The 19,886-nt window shown below is 37.0% G+C and overlaps 1 protein-coding gene across 1 annotated transcript; it reads left to right on the plus strand.

Annotated features, from left to right (window-relative positions):
• Positions 1 to 673: 673 nt before the first annotated feature.
• Positions 674 to 19,847, plus strand: LOC116118895. Its single transcript, XM_031404849.1, has 11 exons — positions 674 to 700; positions 1,262 to 1,510; positions 1,600 to 1,730; positions 2,853 to 3,045; positions 3,242 to 3,301; positions 3,379 to 3,633; positions 17,519 to 17,777; positions 17,853 to 18,058; positions 18,255 to 18,305; positions 18,935 to 19,185; positions 19,281 to 19,847. The coding sequence occupies exons 1-11, from the start codon at positions 674 to 676 to the stop codon at positions 19,327 to 19,329; spliced, it is 1,731 nt and encodes a 576-aa protein (XP_031260709.1). The 3' UTR covers positions 19,330 to 19,847.
• Positions 19,848 to 19,886: the final 39 nt, after the last annotated feature.

Here is a 19,886-nt window from a genome sequence, read left to right on the forward strand (position 1 = left end):
CAACTAAATTTCTCCTTTGAATCTTTGACTAAATGATTTACAAAGAAATTTGAAGTCAGTGCTGTCCTTTTTCATACTTGAAATATACCTCGGGGGATGTGTGGTGAGAACCAAATATTAAGATTCGTCAAAATTAAGATGACAGCATGAATGTGCAACTCAACTCGTTGAAATGCCCAGTCTTACATTCTTTTCTCTCTGAACATTCCACATTGAGCGAATCACTTTCCTAGCTACAAAGAAGTAAAATTTTCCCCTTTCATATTCCATTTGCTGGCTCACTGATGTATGCAGAACTCAAGAAAACCAAAATAGTGAGAATACCATAAAAAACATTTTACACTGCCTGATTCTGAGGTGAGAAATAATCATTTTTCACTATTGCCCTTCCTCATATAACTGTTAAAAATAATTAATTAATTTTTTTCATATCTTCAGTACATTACTCACACACAGAGAGAGAGAGAGAGAGAGAGTGATGAACACCCCACCTGCAAATCCACAGACAGTCCAGCAATCTATCCACACACAATCAACACACACTCAAATGACAAAGATCCTGTTATATTACTAACCAACAGTACCATACGTCCACAGAATATTCATTCAATAGTAATGTCCTAGCAGTACTCTATGGCCTATGACAGAGATCAAATAACAAGTACAAACGAAAATGGATATTGCAGGACTGACTTCGAGGGTCAGCAGCCTCCACAATGACTGACTTCGAGGGTCAGTAGCCTCCCTTCCAAAATGGCTTAAATCTCTGAATACCCTCCCTCTTGCATCCAGCCCTTTTTATTCTCTCCTGACACCTTTTGATTTCTAACAGAATTCTCTTCTCTCCACTCCTCACAAGCCACCTGTCCCACTTATAACAAACTCTAACCTCCTGCCTAACCAATATTCCCCTGCTTCTTCCCTCTCTTCTTCCTACGGTAGACCATACCCTCTGGTTGCTCGACAGAGAGAGAGAGACGTTAGAAATGAGTTGAAGGGATGTAATTGTTTGGCTGTCATCACTCAGCCTATGCGATGAAGTTTCTACAACATCTTTTGTATTGGGTAGATTCATGTAAATTTTTAGATTTTAGAATTTACGGTTTTGTATGAAGTTAGATCTTTGAATTTATTTTGTTAAACTATGCAAATTTACTACTGTTAACAAATTTTAAGGCGATTTGAGAGTTTATTTTCTTTTCACTTTTTGTTTATGTTTTGTTAAGCAAGTGCTCAATAATTGTCCTTTTGTTATTCACAGTCAGGCTTCAAAACCGGGGATGCATGGGGTCCGTTGGCTTCTGTAGGTCGCAAACAGGTCATGCTCATTAAAGCCCTAATATCTGCCTATGAAATTCTTCTTGGAGATCTACAAAGAATCAGCAAGGCAATTGACCATGCACTTGATTTGACTGATTGTACTTCCAAGCTGGATGATATGAAGTTTGTTGGTTCTGTGGACTGCACAGTTTTAGGACAATTCTCAGGCATGCAACAGAATGGTGTTGAGGTCTTTGATTTATTTCTGAGAGTGGACTGTTTTCAATTCTTTTCCATAATCTTCATTATTTTACTTAATATTTTCCTCTCCTTTCGCAGAAGGCCAAAGTTAAAACTGATTTAAGTGATGAACTGTCTTACTCTATATCATGGGATGATCTATTAAATGCTTTTCAAATACTGGGCAATCAAATTTTGTACTTGTGGAATACATTTTTGATGTTTCACCGGTATGTTTCACATTAAATTATATTAATTTTAGCATTTTTTTTTTTAATTTCATTTTGTTAGTTGTGCTTTTCATTTATGTCTTTGATATTAAATATTTCTACAAATGAACTTCATAGTAGCTATAGAGAATTACATTATATATGACCTATATGTACTATTTATTGTCATGTCATGATATTTAATATTCTTTCTTGTCCAACTCGCCTTTATTGATGTAAAGTATGTAGCATAGGAACTATCATGACCTTGTGGCTGAAGCTAATTGTTTCACTAATTTAGGGAATTCAATCTGACCAACAGTGTTGGTAAAGGATGGAGTGTTGTTAATTGACAACTCCAGCTTGAATACAGTGCTTTTTGTAGTTCAGTTTTATGTCGTGAGATGTAGTGATGATCAAAGCTCTGTCAAACTTGGCACTCAAAGAATTATGCAAATTTTAGGGAATGTTTTAGCCAGACTGCTTATAGAGTTATAATTAAAATTAATGCTAGTAGATTTATTAGTGAATTGTTTATTTATACATTCATGAAGACAAGTGAAAAGTGATATGGAGTTTGATTTTGAGAAACTATTTAGCATGCACCAACCTTGCTCCTAAAAACTCCTATTATTGCGTTTCCTTAAGGTCATTAAGAAAGTCAATAGCATTTATGGTTTTGTTTTGGGGCTTCTTTACCTGAAAGGTCTCTACTTATCAAGGGAACCCTAGGTGGTATATACTAGCGTAGGGACTCTCATGATAGCTATTTGAGACTCTTGCACATGGTCTTACTCTCATATGCTTGGTGCTCCAATGTGGTCCCTGCTAAGACTGCTTGTGACTGTATACGATTGGCTAGTTAATGAAATAAGGTGCCTAACTGCATCAAATAGTTGGTAATAATTATCATAGACTTGCACCTAATAAGTTTTGCCCTTATTAGAAGTACTCGTATTTTTTGTTTTGAAAAAGACAAGGACTCCTTTTTAGCCTAAATAAACAACTTAACATCATTTTACTTGATTATTGATCTATATTGTGTGCTTATCTTGTAGTTATGTTGTAGATAAAGAGTTGAACCTGTATATTCTGCTAAATTGTCATTTGTTCTATTTCCTTCTTTTGTTTAAATCACTCCAGGGCTAACAGAGCAAAGGTAATGGAATTTCTGTGTGATACATGGGCTAATGATCGGAAAGCTGAATGGTCAATATGGATGGTGTACTCCAAAGTTGAAATGCCTAGTCACTTCTTAAGTACTGGAGTTGATGAATCTTACCAGCCCTTCCATGCAAAAGCTTTGAGTTTGCGGAAGTATAGCGTCAGTGAAGATGTAATTAACATCAACTTCTACATCTACTTTGCCTTTCTCATTTCAGTAGTAAATTGTACAGAATTTTGAGTCTTTTCTAAAGCTTTAGGTTAAAGCTAAGATCGTGTTTGCAACTGTTAGGCACTCCTATCATACCTATCTGTACATGATGCACAGCATAACCTCTAATTCTAGCCATTTTTTTTTCTCTGGACAGCCTGCACAAAGTGCAGCTATGCGTGCTGAGCTACATTGGCGAAGCATTGCTCAGATGAGAGTGAGTTATTGGTTTTTAGTGCTTCATTCTACTTACACTTTTTGCTCATTTTATGAATTGCTGTGGCATCTGAGCAGATCAACAATCGATCACTTCAGGACATGCACATTTTTGGAGATCCTTCACATATTCCTATTGTAATAGTAGAACATGTCACGAGTGCACCATTACTTACAACCAGTGGAAATTCATATTTTAGCCAGTTAGACCAGAGAGAGAACCATGGATTTCTCATTAGACCTAGCGTTGAAGCTATAAAAAAGTCAACTGGAGCTAGCTCACAACCATCTGATCATGTTTTGAAAATAGTTGTCTTTGTACATGGGTTTCAGGTTTGTTCTACTCATTTCAGCTTGAATGAATTATTAATTTATCTTTTCTGGTGGCTTTGATAATATGTAGTTCATTGAATATGAACTAGTAACTTTTTCCTAGGAAGGTGAAGCTTCTGATTAATGTATATTCTCTTGGTAAGTTTGATGGGTTTCAGGGCCATACCACAATGCTTGTTTGTGGCGTTGCTTTTCTCATCTTGTTATATCTATCTAACCAAAAGTAAACTGCAAATTGGTTAAGATTTCCACGATCTGACTGATGATACTATCATCTGTCTTCAAACATGTATTCCTTTCATTGGCCCAGCCTTTAACGATTGAAGAGTCTCTTTCCATTTTTTCATGCCTCAGGCCAAAGCAGATTGTGTCCATTTTTCATTCTGTTTTTCTTATCTTACTTTTTGTTTTCCTTTATATTCTTTAAGCTCTAAGTTCATTGTATATGCCAGTCAAATCTTTTGAGAAGTTACTGTAGTTTTGTGTTGAGGTTATAAGGTAATTTTTTTATGACCTTTGTGACTTTCATTGCTACATATAGTAAATGGGGCTATGCATTCTGTCCGGTATTGGCGTTATGCGACACTAGTCCTATCGTCTGACCCAACCAAAGACGACGACTCTTTGTAAAAGCAAAATTGTTGACCCGAAAGAATCAATGAAGAAATATTGCATATTCCCATTATATAGTGTAGATTTGAGAGAACAACAATGCTTTATTCTGTGATGATTATGGCTGGAAACAGACTAGTTATTTATACAAGTTTAGGACAAACTGAAAAAAGAAAGGAATAAAAAATCCCTATTTTAATACAAGAATCAAGGCTGAAGATCCCTGATTTTCATACTAGAATCAAGGCTGAACAACAGCTGTAGTTACACAACTGTAAATTAGATTCTGTTTTCTACACTCCCCCACAAGCTGGGTTATAGATATTAGTCATACCCAGCTGGATCTCAAATCTTCAAAACTCATTCTAGGAAGAGCCTTAGTGAGGATGTTAGCTGTTTGGAAAGTGTTGGAATGTAAACCATTGAGATGATTCAGCAATCAGCATCGGTAAATATCTCCACATCTCTTTTGTGTTTTCTTGAAATACAATCCCTTTCTTGGAGTCATTTTTAGATATCTTAGAATCCGATAAACAGCTTCCATGTGTTCCTCAGTTGGATTATTCATGAATGACTAATCATGCTGACAGAAAAACTGACATCAGGCCTAGTGTGAGAAAGATAGATAAGTTTTCCAACAAGTCTTGATATATTTCTTGTCAACTGGAGCACTTCCTTCTGCAACCCACCTTTGTAGTATAGTACATAGGTGTATCAGCAGGTTTACAGATAGCATGCTAGTTTCCTTCAATAAATCAAGGACATATTTCGCTGCAAGACAACAATTCCCTTCTTTGATCGAGCAATTTCCATTCCGAGGAAGTATTTAAGATTTCCCAAGTCTTTGATTTCGAACTTTTTAGCAAGGAATTTCTTGAGATTATTATTTCCTCCTCATGATCTCCTGTCAAAATTATATCATCTACAATACAATGATGATGGCTAATGCTCCCCCAATAGATTGTTTTACGAATAAGGTATGATCAGACTGACATTGTGAATACCGAACTTTTTCATAGCGTTGGTAAAACAGTCAAACCAAGCTCGAGGGGACTGTTGAGCCATAAAGAGATTTTCTGATCTGCATACTTTGTTAATATTAGCTTGAGTCTCCAATCCTGAGGGAATTTGCATATATCTTCTTTAGGTCACCATAAGAAAGCATTCTTGATATCTAGTTGATGAAGACACTAGTCACAGTTTGCACAGGGATAACAGACTCTGATTGTGTCAATTTTGCAAAGGTGCAAAAGTCTCTTGGTAGTCAATTCCATAGGACTAAGTGAAGCCCTTTGACAAGTGTGCTTTGAACCTGTCAATACTTCCGTCCTTTGTATTTTACTGTGAAAATCCACTTGCATCCCACTGGATTTCTCCTCTGGGAGTTCGCAAGTTCCCATGTGTCATTCTTTTCTAAAGCTTTGACTTCATCTTCAATGGCAGCTTCCACTAGGTACTGTAGTGCTCTTTGAACATTGTTGGAATCTGATAACCAGTAAGATTGGCAACAAATGCCGATATCTTATTGACAATTTTGTAAGAGAGGAAGTTATAGAGATTGGGTGGTGTGCATGATCTGGTTCTTTCTTTTTGCAATAGGTAAATCAAGATTATTATTCACTATCTGTAGAACGATGAGATCTTGTTATGTTACCTGAAGGTGTTCCCTCTGGATTTGATTCAGTTCATCTTCATGGACTGGCTTGGGAGTGTTGGTCCTCTAATCTTCTTGATTTTCCTTTTTTCCTGGAATAGACAATGAACTCGCTGTTTTTCACAGTTTGAGGGAGTTGATTGAGAAATGAGTGGAGTTGGAGTACTTGACTGGCTTTAGAAGAATTAGACTCAGAATCGATAATGAGCATTTCGGATGCAGGGATTCTTATTGGTATCCGACTATGGGAGCTATGGTGTCTCGATTGGTTCTGTTTCCCAAATTGGTATTCCTAGATTCTATTCTCCCCCTGAATATCATTTTGGGATAATATGTCTGGTTTTCTAAAAAGTTTACATCCATTGTGTTGTAGAATTTTCTTGTGAGTGGGGAGTAATACTTGTATCATTTTTGACTCGATGAATACCCTAGAAAGATGCACTTAATACCCCTTGGATCAAGTTTACTTTGGTTGGTTGTTTATAAACAAACGCATACAACCAAACACTTTGGTGGAAGAGTGAAAATTAGCCGAGATGAGGATATGATTGAGTAAGATTTGACAAGGAGTTTGGAAATTAACACATGGAAGGCATTCTATTTATGAGATAAGTGGCAGTGAGAAAAACTTCTCTCCAAAAAATTTTGGGACATTGGTGGAGAACATGAGTGATCTTGCAACTTCTAACAAGTGCCTATTTTTTCTTTCAGTTACCCCATTTTGTTGTGGGGTATAATGCATGAATTTTGATGAACTATTCCTTCTTTTAACAAGTAATTACCTGGAAAAGAATTGAAATAACCTTTGCATTGTCGTTTTCAAAACTTGTATTTTGACATGGAATGTGTTTGAATCATGGTATGAAAGTTTTGAAAATTTGACTTACTTCAGATTTGTCTTTTCTTAAGAATACCCAAGAAATTCTAGTGTGATCATCAATGAATAAACAAACCATTTAGTGCCAGTAACATTTCTTATTCTAGTGATCCCCAGACATCACTATGAATCATTGAAAAAGGGTAAGATGGTTCATAAAACTGAATTGGGTAAGAGTTGTGAACTTGTTTAGTAATTGACATATTTCATACTGAAAATTCTGGAATATTCTTAAATAATGTGGGAAAAGTTTTTGAGATACATGAAATTAGGATGACCCAATTGATAGTGCCATAACTAACACTATCTCATTATTTGGAACAAAACAGAAAAAGAATTTTTCACCACCTGTGGACTGAGGTTGTTTTCAGGAAAATCAGTGGTCTTGAGGATATAGAGACCCGAAACATATCAACACTGCCAATCGTCTTCCCCAAATCCAGATCTTGAAAAACACATAATGGGAAAATTTAGTAACACAATTCTTATCTCGAGTGAGTTTACTGATAGATAGCAGATTACAATCAAGATTAGGAACAAAAGAACAGATCAGATAAGAGTTAGGTCCTTGGAAATAACAATAGACCCAAGCCAGCTACATTTGAGAGAGAACCATCTGCAATACGAACAATGAAATTTCCAGCACAAGATGTATAATTTTTAAACATTGTAATATCTCCTGAACAGTGATCAGATGTTCGGAGTCGATAATCCAATAGTTTCCATGTTCTTTTCTTACATTTAGGGCTATGAGAGAGTTACCTTTTTGGGCCAAAGATCCAGATCCAGGACAGAATGGAATTGGGATGATGGACCTTGTGTGGATTGAGTGATCAATTTTTGTAGAATTTCCAATTGTTCCTTGCTGAATGGACTTGGGTTTGGATCTGCTGGTTATCCTCAATTGAAACATGGTGGCCACGACTTTCCCTAGGCTTCCAATTTGCTGGTTTGCCATGAATTTTCCAGCAGGTATCCTTGGTGTGACCTGGTTTTTCCAATGATGCACTAGGGTCTTCCTCTCCTTTGACGGTTGTCATTGGATGGGAAAATTGCTCCCTTACAACAAGAGCAGATCCCTCAGTAATCTGTTGATTGTTTGAGTACCTAACATACACTTCTTTCGATTTCTTCTTGGAGGACCTCTGAAACTACCTCCCGGATGTTAGGTAGAGGTTGTTCCCAAAATTCTGCCTCGAACTTCATCAAGATTCTTATTTAGGCCTAATAAGAATTTGTATATTCGTTTCTTTCCACAATCTTTTGAATCTTGCTGCATCAGCACTACAGTTCCACTTGTGGGTCTATGTAAGTCAAGCGCTGCCAATAGCGATTGAGACGGCTGTAGTACTGAGTGATTGGTAAATCCCCTTGATGCAAATCATGAAGTATTTCTTCCATCTCAAGGATTCTGCAGTATCTTCTTTATCTGAGTATGTTTGCTTGGCTGCTTCCAGATTTCTTGAGCAGTTTCGTAGAGCAGGAAATCATCCCAATATCGGTATTCAGGAGTTGATCAGCCATGACATAACTGTGCTGTTTTCTGCCTTCCACCTTTTGATATCGGAGCATCTCAGCTGTGTATGAACTGTTGTTCCAGTAAGATAATCATCCTTTCGTCAGCCTCTTACAACATCATCAGTGAATTGATTATTGGATGTAGTTTTTCCATTCAGTTTGTGCCTTGTAATGGGAAAACCTGAGCCATCGGATCCACCCTGACTATGGACTCAGAAACTTCTGGTTGCGTGTTGAACTAGTAATTCTTTGACCAGTTGTGATTCAGAGATGTTCTCGCTAGTTGCTTCTTTATCAATTGCCGTTCGTATTTGTCATGGCAGATTGAAAGAATGGTATTTAGGCTGAGAGAAGAGCTTTCAATAGGTTGAGAGAGGTTTCAGCAGGAAGAGCTGAGAGATTTCAGTAGGAAGAACTGAGGCAACAGATGGCAGAGAGGTTTCAGCAACCTTGCTCTGATACCATGTAGATTTTTGAGAGAACAACAATGCTTTATTTTGGATGATTAGGCTGGAAACAGACCAGCTATTTATACAAGTTTAGGACAAACTAAAAAAAGAAAGAAATAAAAAATCCTGATTTTAATACAAGAATCAAGGCTGAAGATCCCTGATTTTCATACTAGAATCAAGGCTGAACACCAGCTGTAGTTACACAGCTGTAAATTAGATTCTGATTTTCTACATATAGATAGGAGAGATTGCACAAAGACGGAGTCTCAAATTCGTCTATATCTTATTGGAACTATCTGTGATAGACAGTGATGTATATAATATTTTGAATGACAATGTCCAGCAAAACTATAGACCTGCTTTCAGAGGACGATAGCGTAAAAGCAGCTACTTGGTATGTGTGTACAAACTATTTTGATGTCAAAAGATTGTTCTTTTCTATTTTAAATTTTTTTAAGCTCTGTTGCCATACATTGTTCAAAACGGAAAGTGTACTTTAATCTATTCGGTCTAAAGAGGCATCTTTTGCGGTTGAAAGCATCTTTGTCAGTGAAAGTGGCATCTTTTGTCGGTTGAAAGCAGTAACTATGTCATGACCAGGGGTTTCTGAAAAGAGAAATGCTAGACTTACAAGAGAAAAACAAATAGGGGCATACAAAGTGACGTGGTAGCTGATGTGGCAATGCCACATTACTTGCCATGTCACGTTGCCAAGTAATCAATTTTTTTTTTCTGAATTCTCTACTTCTTTCTCTCTGCTCTTCTTCTTTTCTTTTCGTCTTTCCTCTCTTTTTCCCTTCTTTCTTTGATTTTTTCTTCCTTTCCTCTCTTTATTTCTTTCTTTACCAATTAAAGAAAACACTGCGCCATGACCGTATTTTGTCTATTTGAGCAAGGGCGAGCATGGGTTGCTGCCAGGAAGGTTGCCGGCGAACGGCAGTCCATCACGGCTTGACCCAAGCTGAAGCCTTTAACTCGTGACTACGCTTCTTTCTAAGCCGCCACACTCTGGCCTTGTGATTTTTATTTGAAAAAAAATTAGAGATTTTGAAAAGAATTTGTTGACTTTGTTAGATTTATTTGTTGATTTTACTCCTTGTGAAATTTAAATTAGTGTTGGGTGATTTGTTGGCGGGTAGTGTAAGTGTTTTGTGGCTGGTAGTGTTGGGTGTTTAGAGTTGCAGTGATGAGTGTTTGCGGTGGTTGTTGTGTTTGTGGTTGTAGTGGTGGTGGGTGGCGGCGGCCGAGCTAGTTGCAATGGTGAATCAAGATGGTATTTTTGGGGTTGAGAACGTACTTTAGTTACTAATCCAATTTTAAAATGTAGTTTTTTTTTCTTCTTTTTTTTTTTTTAAATGATGATGGTGGTGGTGGCGGCAGCAGCAACTGGTTGCAATGGTGAGCTGAGTTGGCAAGTGAGTTGGCTGCGGTGTTTTCTTTAATTGGTAAGAGGAGAGAATAAAACGGAGAGGTAAGAGAGGAAAGAGAAGAAAAAATAAAGCAAGGGGGAAAAAGAGAGAAAGTCGAAGAAGAAGAAGAGAATTCCAAAAAAAAAAAAAAAAAAAAAAAAAAAAAAAAAAAGAATTGATGATCTAGCAAGTGATTTGTGGCAGTTGATATGCTTTCCATGTCAGCTACCAAGTCACTTTGTATTTCTTTTTGTAAGTTTAGCATTACTCTTTTGAAAAAGTTATGGAAGTATATTTTGCTAATCTATCTGTTTTTCTGAAATGTTTAAGATTAGTAGGTGAGAGGGAATATAATTTGTTTTGTGAGGATTGTTGGTCCGGAGATACTTTGTTTTTTATCATTTACAAGATTGTAAAGCTCACAAGGAACTTAAAGTGTGAAGTGGTTTTATTTAATTATACATTGGTTCAAATTTTGATTTTTCCAGAAATTTGAAAGATGAGGGAGTAACTGATTTAACATCTCTACTCTTTGTTATTGAGGATGTTATTTGGATGATAGAAAGAGTATTATAAGTTTGTGTTACAGATGTACATGACTTCCTAATGATAGGGATTACATTAAAATCCTTGATTATAGGGATCATACTATCCTAATTTAGATTGATACCTACCTAGTTTAGAAACACTACAGTGTATATAAATATGTATCCTTTTAAGCAATAATATAGTAGAGTGTATATTCATTACGTTTACATGGTATCAGAGCCATAAGAGAGAATTAGGGTTTGGGTCTCAAATTTGGGAAATTAGGGTTTAGGTTTCAAAATTGGGAAATTAGGGTTTAGGTTTCAAATTGGGAAAACCTGTTTAGGTTGAGATTTGTTCAACATCGCCACCCAAGGGAGATTCAGAAGCCGCCGATCGGCAAAATCCTGAGTTCCGGCCATCAGAATCACTGCGCGTGGCTCCACGCGCCACCCGAAACTGGTGAATAGCTCACGCGCCGGCGCGTGAGGAGCGCGTGCACAACAGACTTCTCCTCTGATTCTCTTCGTCTGCTTCATCGGTACTTTTACAGCACATTTTCGTGCTGGATTGGGTAATCTCTTACTGGTTTATTGCTGTTCTTTGTTTGGATATTTCTGAGGACTTAGTTGTGATCTTCGGCACTTCGTTTTCGTTTGGTTATTGGTTCTTTTCTTGCTGTGGCCTCTGGTTGGTGGTGACTGTTGATGATTGGTGTGTCACTGAAATTTAATTAGTTTGCTTTGTTTAACCGTTTGGTGGTGTGCATTGGGATTAACCTTTTAAGACATGTCTGATACAAAGCCAGTAATGGAAATGATACCGACGATGTCGAAAATTACAGAACTAAGCTCATTGGTATAACTAATTACCATGATTGGCGTAAAACTATTATACTGTATTTGCGAGTATTGATAAAGATGATCATATGACTGATGATCCACCTGGGATGATTCGAAGAAGACATGGCTCCGGGATGATGCTCGATTGATTCTACAAATACGGAACTCTATTGACGGTGAGGTACTTGGCCTAATTAATTATTGTGAGTTATTAAAGAACTGATAGTTATTTGGAGTTTCTGTATTCTGGAAAAGGGAATGTTTCTCAGATTTATGAAGTGTGTAAGGCATTCTACCGTGCAGAGAAACAAGAAAGTCACTTACAGCTTATTTTATGGAGTTTAAGAAGACTTATGAAGTGTTGAACATGTTGTTACCCTTCAGTGTGATGTCAAGTTCAACAAAAACAACGGGAGCAAATGGCGTCATGAGTTTTCTTGCAGGTCTTCCTTCTGAATTTGAGAATGCTAAATCTCAGGTTCTAGCCAGTCCAGAGATCTCTTCATTGCAGGATGTCTAGTAGGGTACTTCGCACAGAAGGTACCCCACGTTCAGTTTAGTAGTGCTCTTCAGTCAAAAGAATGACTATGAATCTGGGCGATCACAATTGGAGTGGCAACAAAGGAGGAGGGTCAAATAGTAATATGGAGGAATTGTGTGTCATTGCATAAGCCAGGACACATTATTGTAGAAAGCTTCAGAACAGAAATAGAAGAAATCCCTCTCCCATGTTGCATCCACCAATGATACTTCGGATCAGTCAGTTCTTATCTCTGCAGATGAATTTGCCAAGTTTCATTGTACCAGGAATCATTAAAGGCTTCACCTACTCCTGTCACGGCTATGGCTGACTCAGGTAAGCAAATACATGTCTCCTTCCTCATCCTCCAAATTCGTCATTGACTCTGGTGCAACAGATCACATGTCAGGTAATCCCAGTCTCTTTGCTACTTATCAATCAAAAACCCTTTCGAATGTGACTTTAGCAGATGGGTCACCATCTACGTTCTTGGGTCTGGCACAGTTACCCCTATTCCACAGCTTCCCTTGTCAAATGTCTTACATTTACCAGATTTTTCTTTCAATTTGATTTCTGTTAGCCAACTTACTCGTGCTCTAACTGTTGTGTTTTATTTTTTCCGGATTATTGCTTGTTAGGATCTTACGAGAAGAAGATTATTGGTAAAGGACATGAATCTGGAGGTTTATACATCTCGACAGACCAAAATCTACACCTGTCGCTTGTTTATGTTGCATCCCCGTTTCAAGCACATTGTCGTTTGGGCCATCCATCTCTTCCTTCATTGAAGAGATTGTGTCCTCAGTTTAAAAAGTGTCTACATTAGAGTGTGAGTATGTCAGTTTGCTAAACATCATCGTGTCAGTTTTAGTCCTAGAGTCAATAAAAGAGCTAATTCTCCCTTTGAGTTAGTTCACTCTGATGTTTGGGGTCCTTGTCAGTTCTGTCTAAAACTGGTTTTAGATATTTTGTTACATTTGTGGACGATTACTCTCGTATGACTTGGTTATTTTAATGAAAAATCGTTCTGATTTGTTCTCTTATTCTGTGCTTTTTGTACTGAGATTAAAACTCAATTCAATGTTTCTATTTACATTGCGCAGTGATAATGCCAAAGAATATTGTCAGTTCTTTTCAAAATTCAGACCCAGAAGGCATTCTTCATCAAACTTCATGTGTTGATACTCCATCTCAAAACGGAATAGCGAACGGAAAAACAGACATCTTCTTGAAACTGCAAGAGCCTTATTATTCCAGATGAATGTTCCTAAACCATTTGGGCTGATGCCGTTTCCACCCTGTTTTTGATTAACCGCATGCCGTTTCGTCCTTCATGGTGAGACCGTACAGTATTCTTTTTCCTAACAAAGATTATTTCCTCTTGAACCTAGGGTATTTGGTAGCACTTGCTTTGTTCGGGATGTTCGACCATCAGTCACAAATTAGATCCCAAGTCATTAAATGTGTCTTTCTTGGTTATTCTCGACTCAGAAAGGATATCGGTGTATTGTCCAAGTCTTAATAAGTATCTGTTTCCAGTGATGTTACCTTCTAGAAGACACACATACTTTCCCTTTTCTCCTGCAGATCGTCCGAAGGTGATGATAATGATGATTTGTTAGTTTATACCTTCACTTCCCTGCACCAATATCTGAACCAGCATCTGTCTTTGATCCGTCACTATTCCTACGATTCCTACATCGGCTCCTATCTCTGATCCTGATCTGTCCTGCTCTGCTCCTGCTCCTACTCTGCTCCTGTCAAAGTTACTTCCGTCGTCCACCTCCTCCGTTTCATGTCCGGCACCAACTTTTCGCATCCGATCCAGTTCAAGTGATGATCTTCCTATTGATTGCGAAAAGGAACGTAAGACAGTGTACTTATCCTGTTTCTTCTTGTGTTTCTTATGATCATTTGTCACACTCATCATGTTCCTTTATTGCTTCCCTTGATTCTATTACTATCCTAAAACTGTTCATGAAGCCCTCATCCTGGTTGGCGTAATGCAATGATAGGGAAATGAATGCCTTAGATGACAATGGTACTTGGAAATTGGTAGATTTACTTCAGGGAAACAGGACTTGGAGCATGGGGTTTGTTAAAGTTAATCCAGATGGGTCAGTTGCTCGACTAAAAGCTCGTCTGGTTGCTAAAGGATATGTCAGAATACGGAGTTGATTTCTGATACTTTTTCCCCTGTGGCTAAGTTTACCTCTATTCGGCTGTTTATCTCTATGGCAGCTACTATGATTGGCCTTTGCATCAGCTAGACATCAAGAATGCTTTCCTTCACGGCGTCTTCAGGAAGAGGTTATATGGAGCAACCTTCTGGGTTTGTGCTCAGGGGGAGTATGGGAAAGTATGTTATCTTCGCAAATTCGTATGGTTTAAAACAGTTCGTGCTTGGTTTGGAAAGTTTAGTCAGGTGTGAAGGATGGATGCTGAATCGATGTTGAAAGTCTGTAGTGCATTCTTCTTCGTTGTGTATGTGGATGATATTGTTATTACTGGGAGTGACAGTGTGGGGCATACATTCTTAAGTCTTTTCTCCATACCCAGTTCCCACAAAAGACTTAGGGATATTGAGTATTTCTAGGGGTTGAAGTTACAAGGAGCAAAAGAGTATATACCTCTCTAGAGGAAATATGTGCTCGACTTATAACTGAGACAAGAAATTGGGGGCAAAACCATGTAGTGTTCGATGGTTCCTAATGTGCAACTTACGAAGGATGGTTGCTATTGGAGATCCTGAGAAATATAGAAGATTGTTGGGAAGTTGAACTATCTTACGGTGACTCGTCCAGATATTGCATATTCAGTAAGTGTTGTCAGTCAGTTTATGGCCTCCCCAACAGTTCATCATTGGGCGCTTTGGAGCAGATCTTGTTATTTGAAAAGAGCCCCTGGACGCGGTATATTATATACCAATCATAGTCACTCTCACATTGAATGTTTCTCAGATGCAGATTGGGCAGGTTCCAAGGTAGATAGAAGATCCACATCAGGCTATTGTGTCTTTGTCGGAGGAAATTTAATATCATGGAAGAGCAAGAAGCAGAATGTTGTGTCACGATCAAGTGCAGAGTCGGAATATAGGGCTATGGCACAAGCTGTTTGTGAAATAATGTGGATATATCAGTTCCTGACTGAAATAGGCCTTGAAAATCAGTACCAGCGAAATTATGGTGTGATAACCAAGCGGCTCTTCATATTGCATCTAATCCAGTGTTCCATGAACGAAACAAAACACTTGAGATCGATTGCCATCGTCCGTGAGAAACTACAAAAGGTCTGATTTCCACTGGGTATGTGAAGACTGGAGAACAATTGGGAGATATCTCACAAAGGCTCTAACTGGGATTCGAGTTGATTATCTTTGTAAAGCTGGGTATGATTGATATCTATACTCCAGCTTGAGGGGGAGTGTTACAGATGTACATGACTTTAAATGATAGGGATCACATTAAAATCCTGATTATAGGGATCACTACTATCCTAATTTAGATGATCACCTACCTAGTTTAGAACACTACAAGTATATATAAATATGTATCCTTTTAAGCTAATAATATAGTAGAGTGTATATTCATTACGTTTATTTTACAGTTTGGAAGTGGAACCATCTGCATGTTTTTCCTGTAAATCATTCTTTAATTGGTTAATTGTTGAAAGAGATGATATGAAAGAGACTGTTAATTGCTTCATAAGATAAATTTCTGCCGCTGATTTTTCTTTACAATGTCCAAAATCTTTCTTGGCTGGTAGCTCATGGAAATATCAATGCAATAGATCTAATATAATTTTGGTGACCTGGGATTTATCTTTCCCAAATGGTGGGCTATGCATAGAAAGGAAGCAAAAAACTTTAATAATTTGCTTATTCATTTTCCTATAGCTTTAAAACTATGGTTCAAGATTTAGTGAGGTTGATTTGGTTTGGGACATTGCAAAGACTTCAGATTTTTGTTTATTGAATATCTCTGTGCATTTGGTTGAGATGAGAAAGCTTTTGTCCTTAGGAGTGGAGCTTCTACTGGAGAGAGTTCATACTCTTGCTTCTTTGTGGGCTTTGGTTGCAAAGCAATTTGAGGGCATTTCTTTTTTCCTTATTCAAAGGGATTGGGCAAGTGTTTCTTAATTCTTTTAAATCCCAAGTCTTGTTTTTGTCTCTTATTCTGTGGACTTCTGCTCCGCCTCTTTGTCAGTTAATCTTTCTTTAATAATATTTTTTTGCGTCTTATAAAAGATAGAAAAAGAAACTGGTAGATGCATGTAAAACAACCCTTGTGGAAAGAATATGTGATAAGTGGTAGATACTGGACTGTAGGATTGACTGGGAAGTTGTCCAGTAATTAAACATATTTTGAATTGTCAGCTATCAATTGCTGCCATAGTTTGTTGCTATAGGAATTTCCTACTCTAAAATCAGTGACATTATACATTTACAGTTTGAAATGTGAACTCTAGAGCTACATAAACACGCGCATACACCAAGGCATGTGTATATATGTTCGTATACACTTTTTCATTGTAATGCCACATAAGAACCCATAATTTGTGAATTGTGTCCGTATGATATTGGTTTTTTCTGCTATAAGTTATAGCAAAGGAGTTTTGGCTAACAAGCATAAACTCCATTAATGAGCTGCATTAATTGGCTTTCAAAACAACTAGAAGAGCCTGGCAATAGTTTGTCGAAGTGACAGAAAAACTGTAATGAGAATAAAATAACATCTTAAATTAAAATTTAGCTCTTAATGCAGTTTGCATGTTAAATTACTACTACTTTTAGAGTAACAATTTCCTTATATGCAGTCTAAAGGTCCAAAGTTACATTCAAGTTGGTTAAGATATGGATACCTCTCTTTTTTCTTTTAAAAACTTTGGAGTTGATGTTGGACATCATTGGGCTGTGTTCACATATGTTAGGGATAGACAGAGGGCTATTAGGTCTTTCTCTTATTTCCCTCTTTTACTGTATTTATAAAAGTTTGTTGTTCCTTAAGTTCATCTTATTTTTATTCCTTTCTTTTCCTTCTCTCCAATTTTTAAAAGTTGATTTTTTTCTAGCCTACATCATTTGGAATTCAATGTCTTTTATTAGATACAGAATTCAGGTTTCTTATGTAAAAATTATTCATGTTTATTTATTGTAATGACTGTCACACCTTTGTTTGCATATATTACATATAATTTATTTGTATTTCCTTATTTGTAAAATTATTGTTCGAGCAATTTATTATAGTAAGTTTTATCTGTGAAACAAGTTAGATATACAAAATATTGTGGGAAATAAATGTGTGGTACTGCATTATACTTCCTTTCTTGTTATAAGCAAACAGTGACTTTTTCTGTATTTGTAATAAGCTTGGTGTCTGAAATTTTTATGCAGTCCTTTTATTGCATGTTTAGAATTGCATTGTAGTTTCAAATCAGTGATTAATAATACTCGTAACAATTCAAATATGAATAGGGACACCATTTGGATTTACGGCTTGTTCGAAATCAATGGCTTTTAATTGATCCCAAGATAGAGTTTCTTATGTCAGAGGTAAATGAGGATAAAACAGATGGAGACTTCAGAGAAATGGGACTAAGGCTGGCGGAGGAAGTGATTTCTTTCCTTAAAAAGAAAATGGATAAAGTCTCAAGAAGTGGAAATTTAAGAGATATCAAGCTTAGCTTTGTTGGGCATTCTATTGGAAATGTTATTATAAGAAGTGCATTAACAGGTATATGTACATTTTGAGGTCATATTTTGTAATAAATTTTTATTCTGTGCTTAATATGTGCCTATGTTACTGCAGAGAGCATGATGGAACCATACCTGAGATTCTTGTATACATATGTTTCTATATCTGGTCCGCACTTGGGGTATCTGTATAGCTCAAACTCTTTATTTAACTCTGGGTTATGGCTCTTAAAAAAGCTCAGGGGCACACAATGCATTCATCAACTTACTTTCTCAGATGATCCAGATCTCCAGAATACTTTCTTCTATAATCTTTGTAAGGTATTAAAAAGGACTATGGTTTCAGAGATCTTGTTTATCTTCCAGATGAAATTTTATAATATGCAAGTCTGCTGGATGAGTGAGAAAAGTTGTGCTCACCATGAAATTGTGCATTTTGAAGAATAGTAGTTAAATGCTATCGTTTTACACTTAGTTCTAGTAGTTTAACTTTTTTTTCCCTTTATCCTTATTTCAGCATAGGACGCTGGAGTTCTTCAGAAATATAATCCTGTTATCTTCACCCCAGGTATTGCTCTTCTACAGCAGGCTTAGACACAATAGCATTCCTGATATGTGCTGTAGTTGTCTCAGAAAATGACAATGCTTGCATTATCAAATTCTTTGTATGTGATAATTGAAGAGAAAGTTTAAATTGGATAACTATCTTAATTATTCTTCATTTGATTTGCCGTCTATTTGAATTATTAAGTGTAGAAACTCATATTGCTTAAACTTCAGATTCCATTCTATCTCATTTTGACCTCTATTCCAGAAAAAAAAATCTTTTTGTGTGAAATAAAATTTCTGGATCAATGACTTGTTATGATGAGGGCTGGGTTGCTATGGAAACTCTAGTTTGGTTTTAGGATATTGATTGTTTTATCCTGTTTTATTAGCTCAGTATTCTATGAAGTGAATAAAAACAAAGAGGGCTGACCTAATTGACATCAGGTGTGCCTTCCAGTGTTAAGCGTCTAATTGGGGGAAAGTTAGGTGATTTGATTTGGATGTTTGTTTTTAATATTAATTGAAACTTGTTGGGTCATCTTATTGATGATTGAGATAGCACATTCGTACTGAAACATTGCCCTGCTCATTTTCCTTGAGTTCATAATTTTTTCATAGATGATTCTAATATGTGAGCCAATGCCTCAGGATGGGTATGTTCCGTATCATTCAGCTAGAATCGAAATGGCCCAAGCATCTCTTTGGGACAATTCAAAAAAGCGTGCCGCCTTCTTGGAGATGTTAAATAATTGCTTGGACCAGATACACACTCCATCTGAGCATAGAGTCTTCATGCGCTTTGACATTAACTTTGATACCACTTCTCAAGGTAGGAATTTAAATACTCTGATTGGACGGGCTGCTCATATTGAATTTCTGGAGTCTGACATTTTTGCTAGGTTCATAATGTGGTCTTTCCCAGAACTTTTTCGATAATTACACTTGCATAAGTGCCTCCCATCATTTTGCTTTCTTTGCCATTTCTGCTGGGCAGGAGACCTGCTTCTGATGATATTTCAGGTATGTTGAACCGGGCCAAGTGAGGAATGAAAAACTGCAGAAGCTGAATGACTAGGTCTAACCATCATTGGAAGTCCTAATTTTGCACGGCTTCTAGGCAGACCCTGTCATTTAATACGGGTCGAAGGATAGATTTTCAGGGCTGAGCTGCCTAGTGAATGACACTGAAATGTCGGGCCACTGTAAATTATTGGCTTGAAATTTTGGTTCACGATAGAAGAAAGTTTTTCTTTCTATGGGAATTTTCAGTGATACTACAGGCCTTTTAATTCTGTGGTATTACCTGTTGTATTTCAAGCCTCTAGATTTCAAGGGCGGATTGGACATCGTGGATTAGTTTTCTGCCTGTAATTGTACCAATCTCTTAGTACAAAAGAAGAAAACAAACTATTCTTGTAATATGTTTTTTAATTTTAAGTTGCAGGTAATATTTTTGTTCTGTAAACTTAAAGGTGAGATGTATTCAAGTCTTAAAACGTTCTTTGCCTGCCCCATTTTCACTTGTTTCCTTGATATGGTTGATGAATTCTTCAGTTCTTAGACAGCCAGACTTGCATGATCACTGGCTTTTGGACAAAAA

This window comes from Pistacia vera, unplaced genomic scaffold, assembly GCF_008641045.1.
Source record: "Pistacia vera cultivar Batoury unplaced genomic scaffold, PisVer_v2 Contig862, whole genome shotgun sequence".
NCBI classification, from domain to species: domain Eukaryota; kingdom Viridiplantae; phylum Streptophyta; class Magnoliopsida; order Sapindales; family Anacardiaceae; genus Pistacia; species Pistacia vera.

Bases quoted from the DNA above. Each gene is read 5' to 3' on its own strand.
- LOC116118895 (XM_031404849.1), top strand. From the start codon at position 674: ATGGATATTGCAGGACTGACTTCGAGG. The intron at 1,511-1,599 runs GTCTTTGATTTA...CTCCTTTCGCAG, and splicing joins TGCAACAGAATGGTGTTGAG to AAGGCCAAAGTTAAAACTGA. The intron at 19,186-19,280 runs GTTCATAATGTG...TCTGCTGGGCAG, and splicing joins GAGTCTGACATTTTTGCTAG to GAGACCTGCTTCTGATGATA.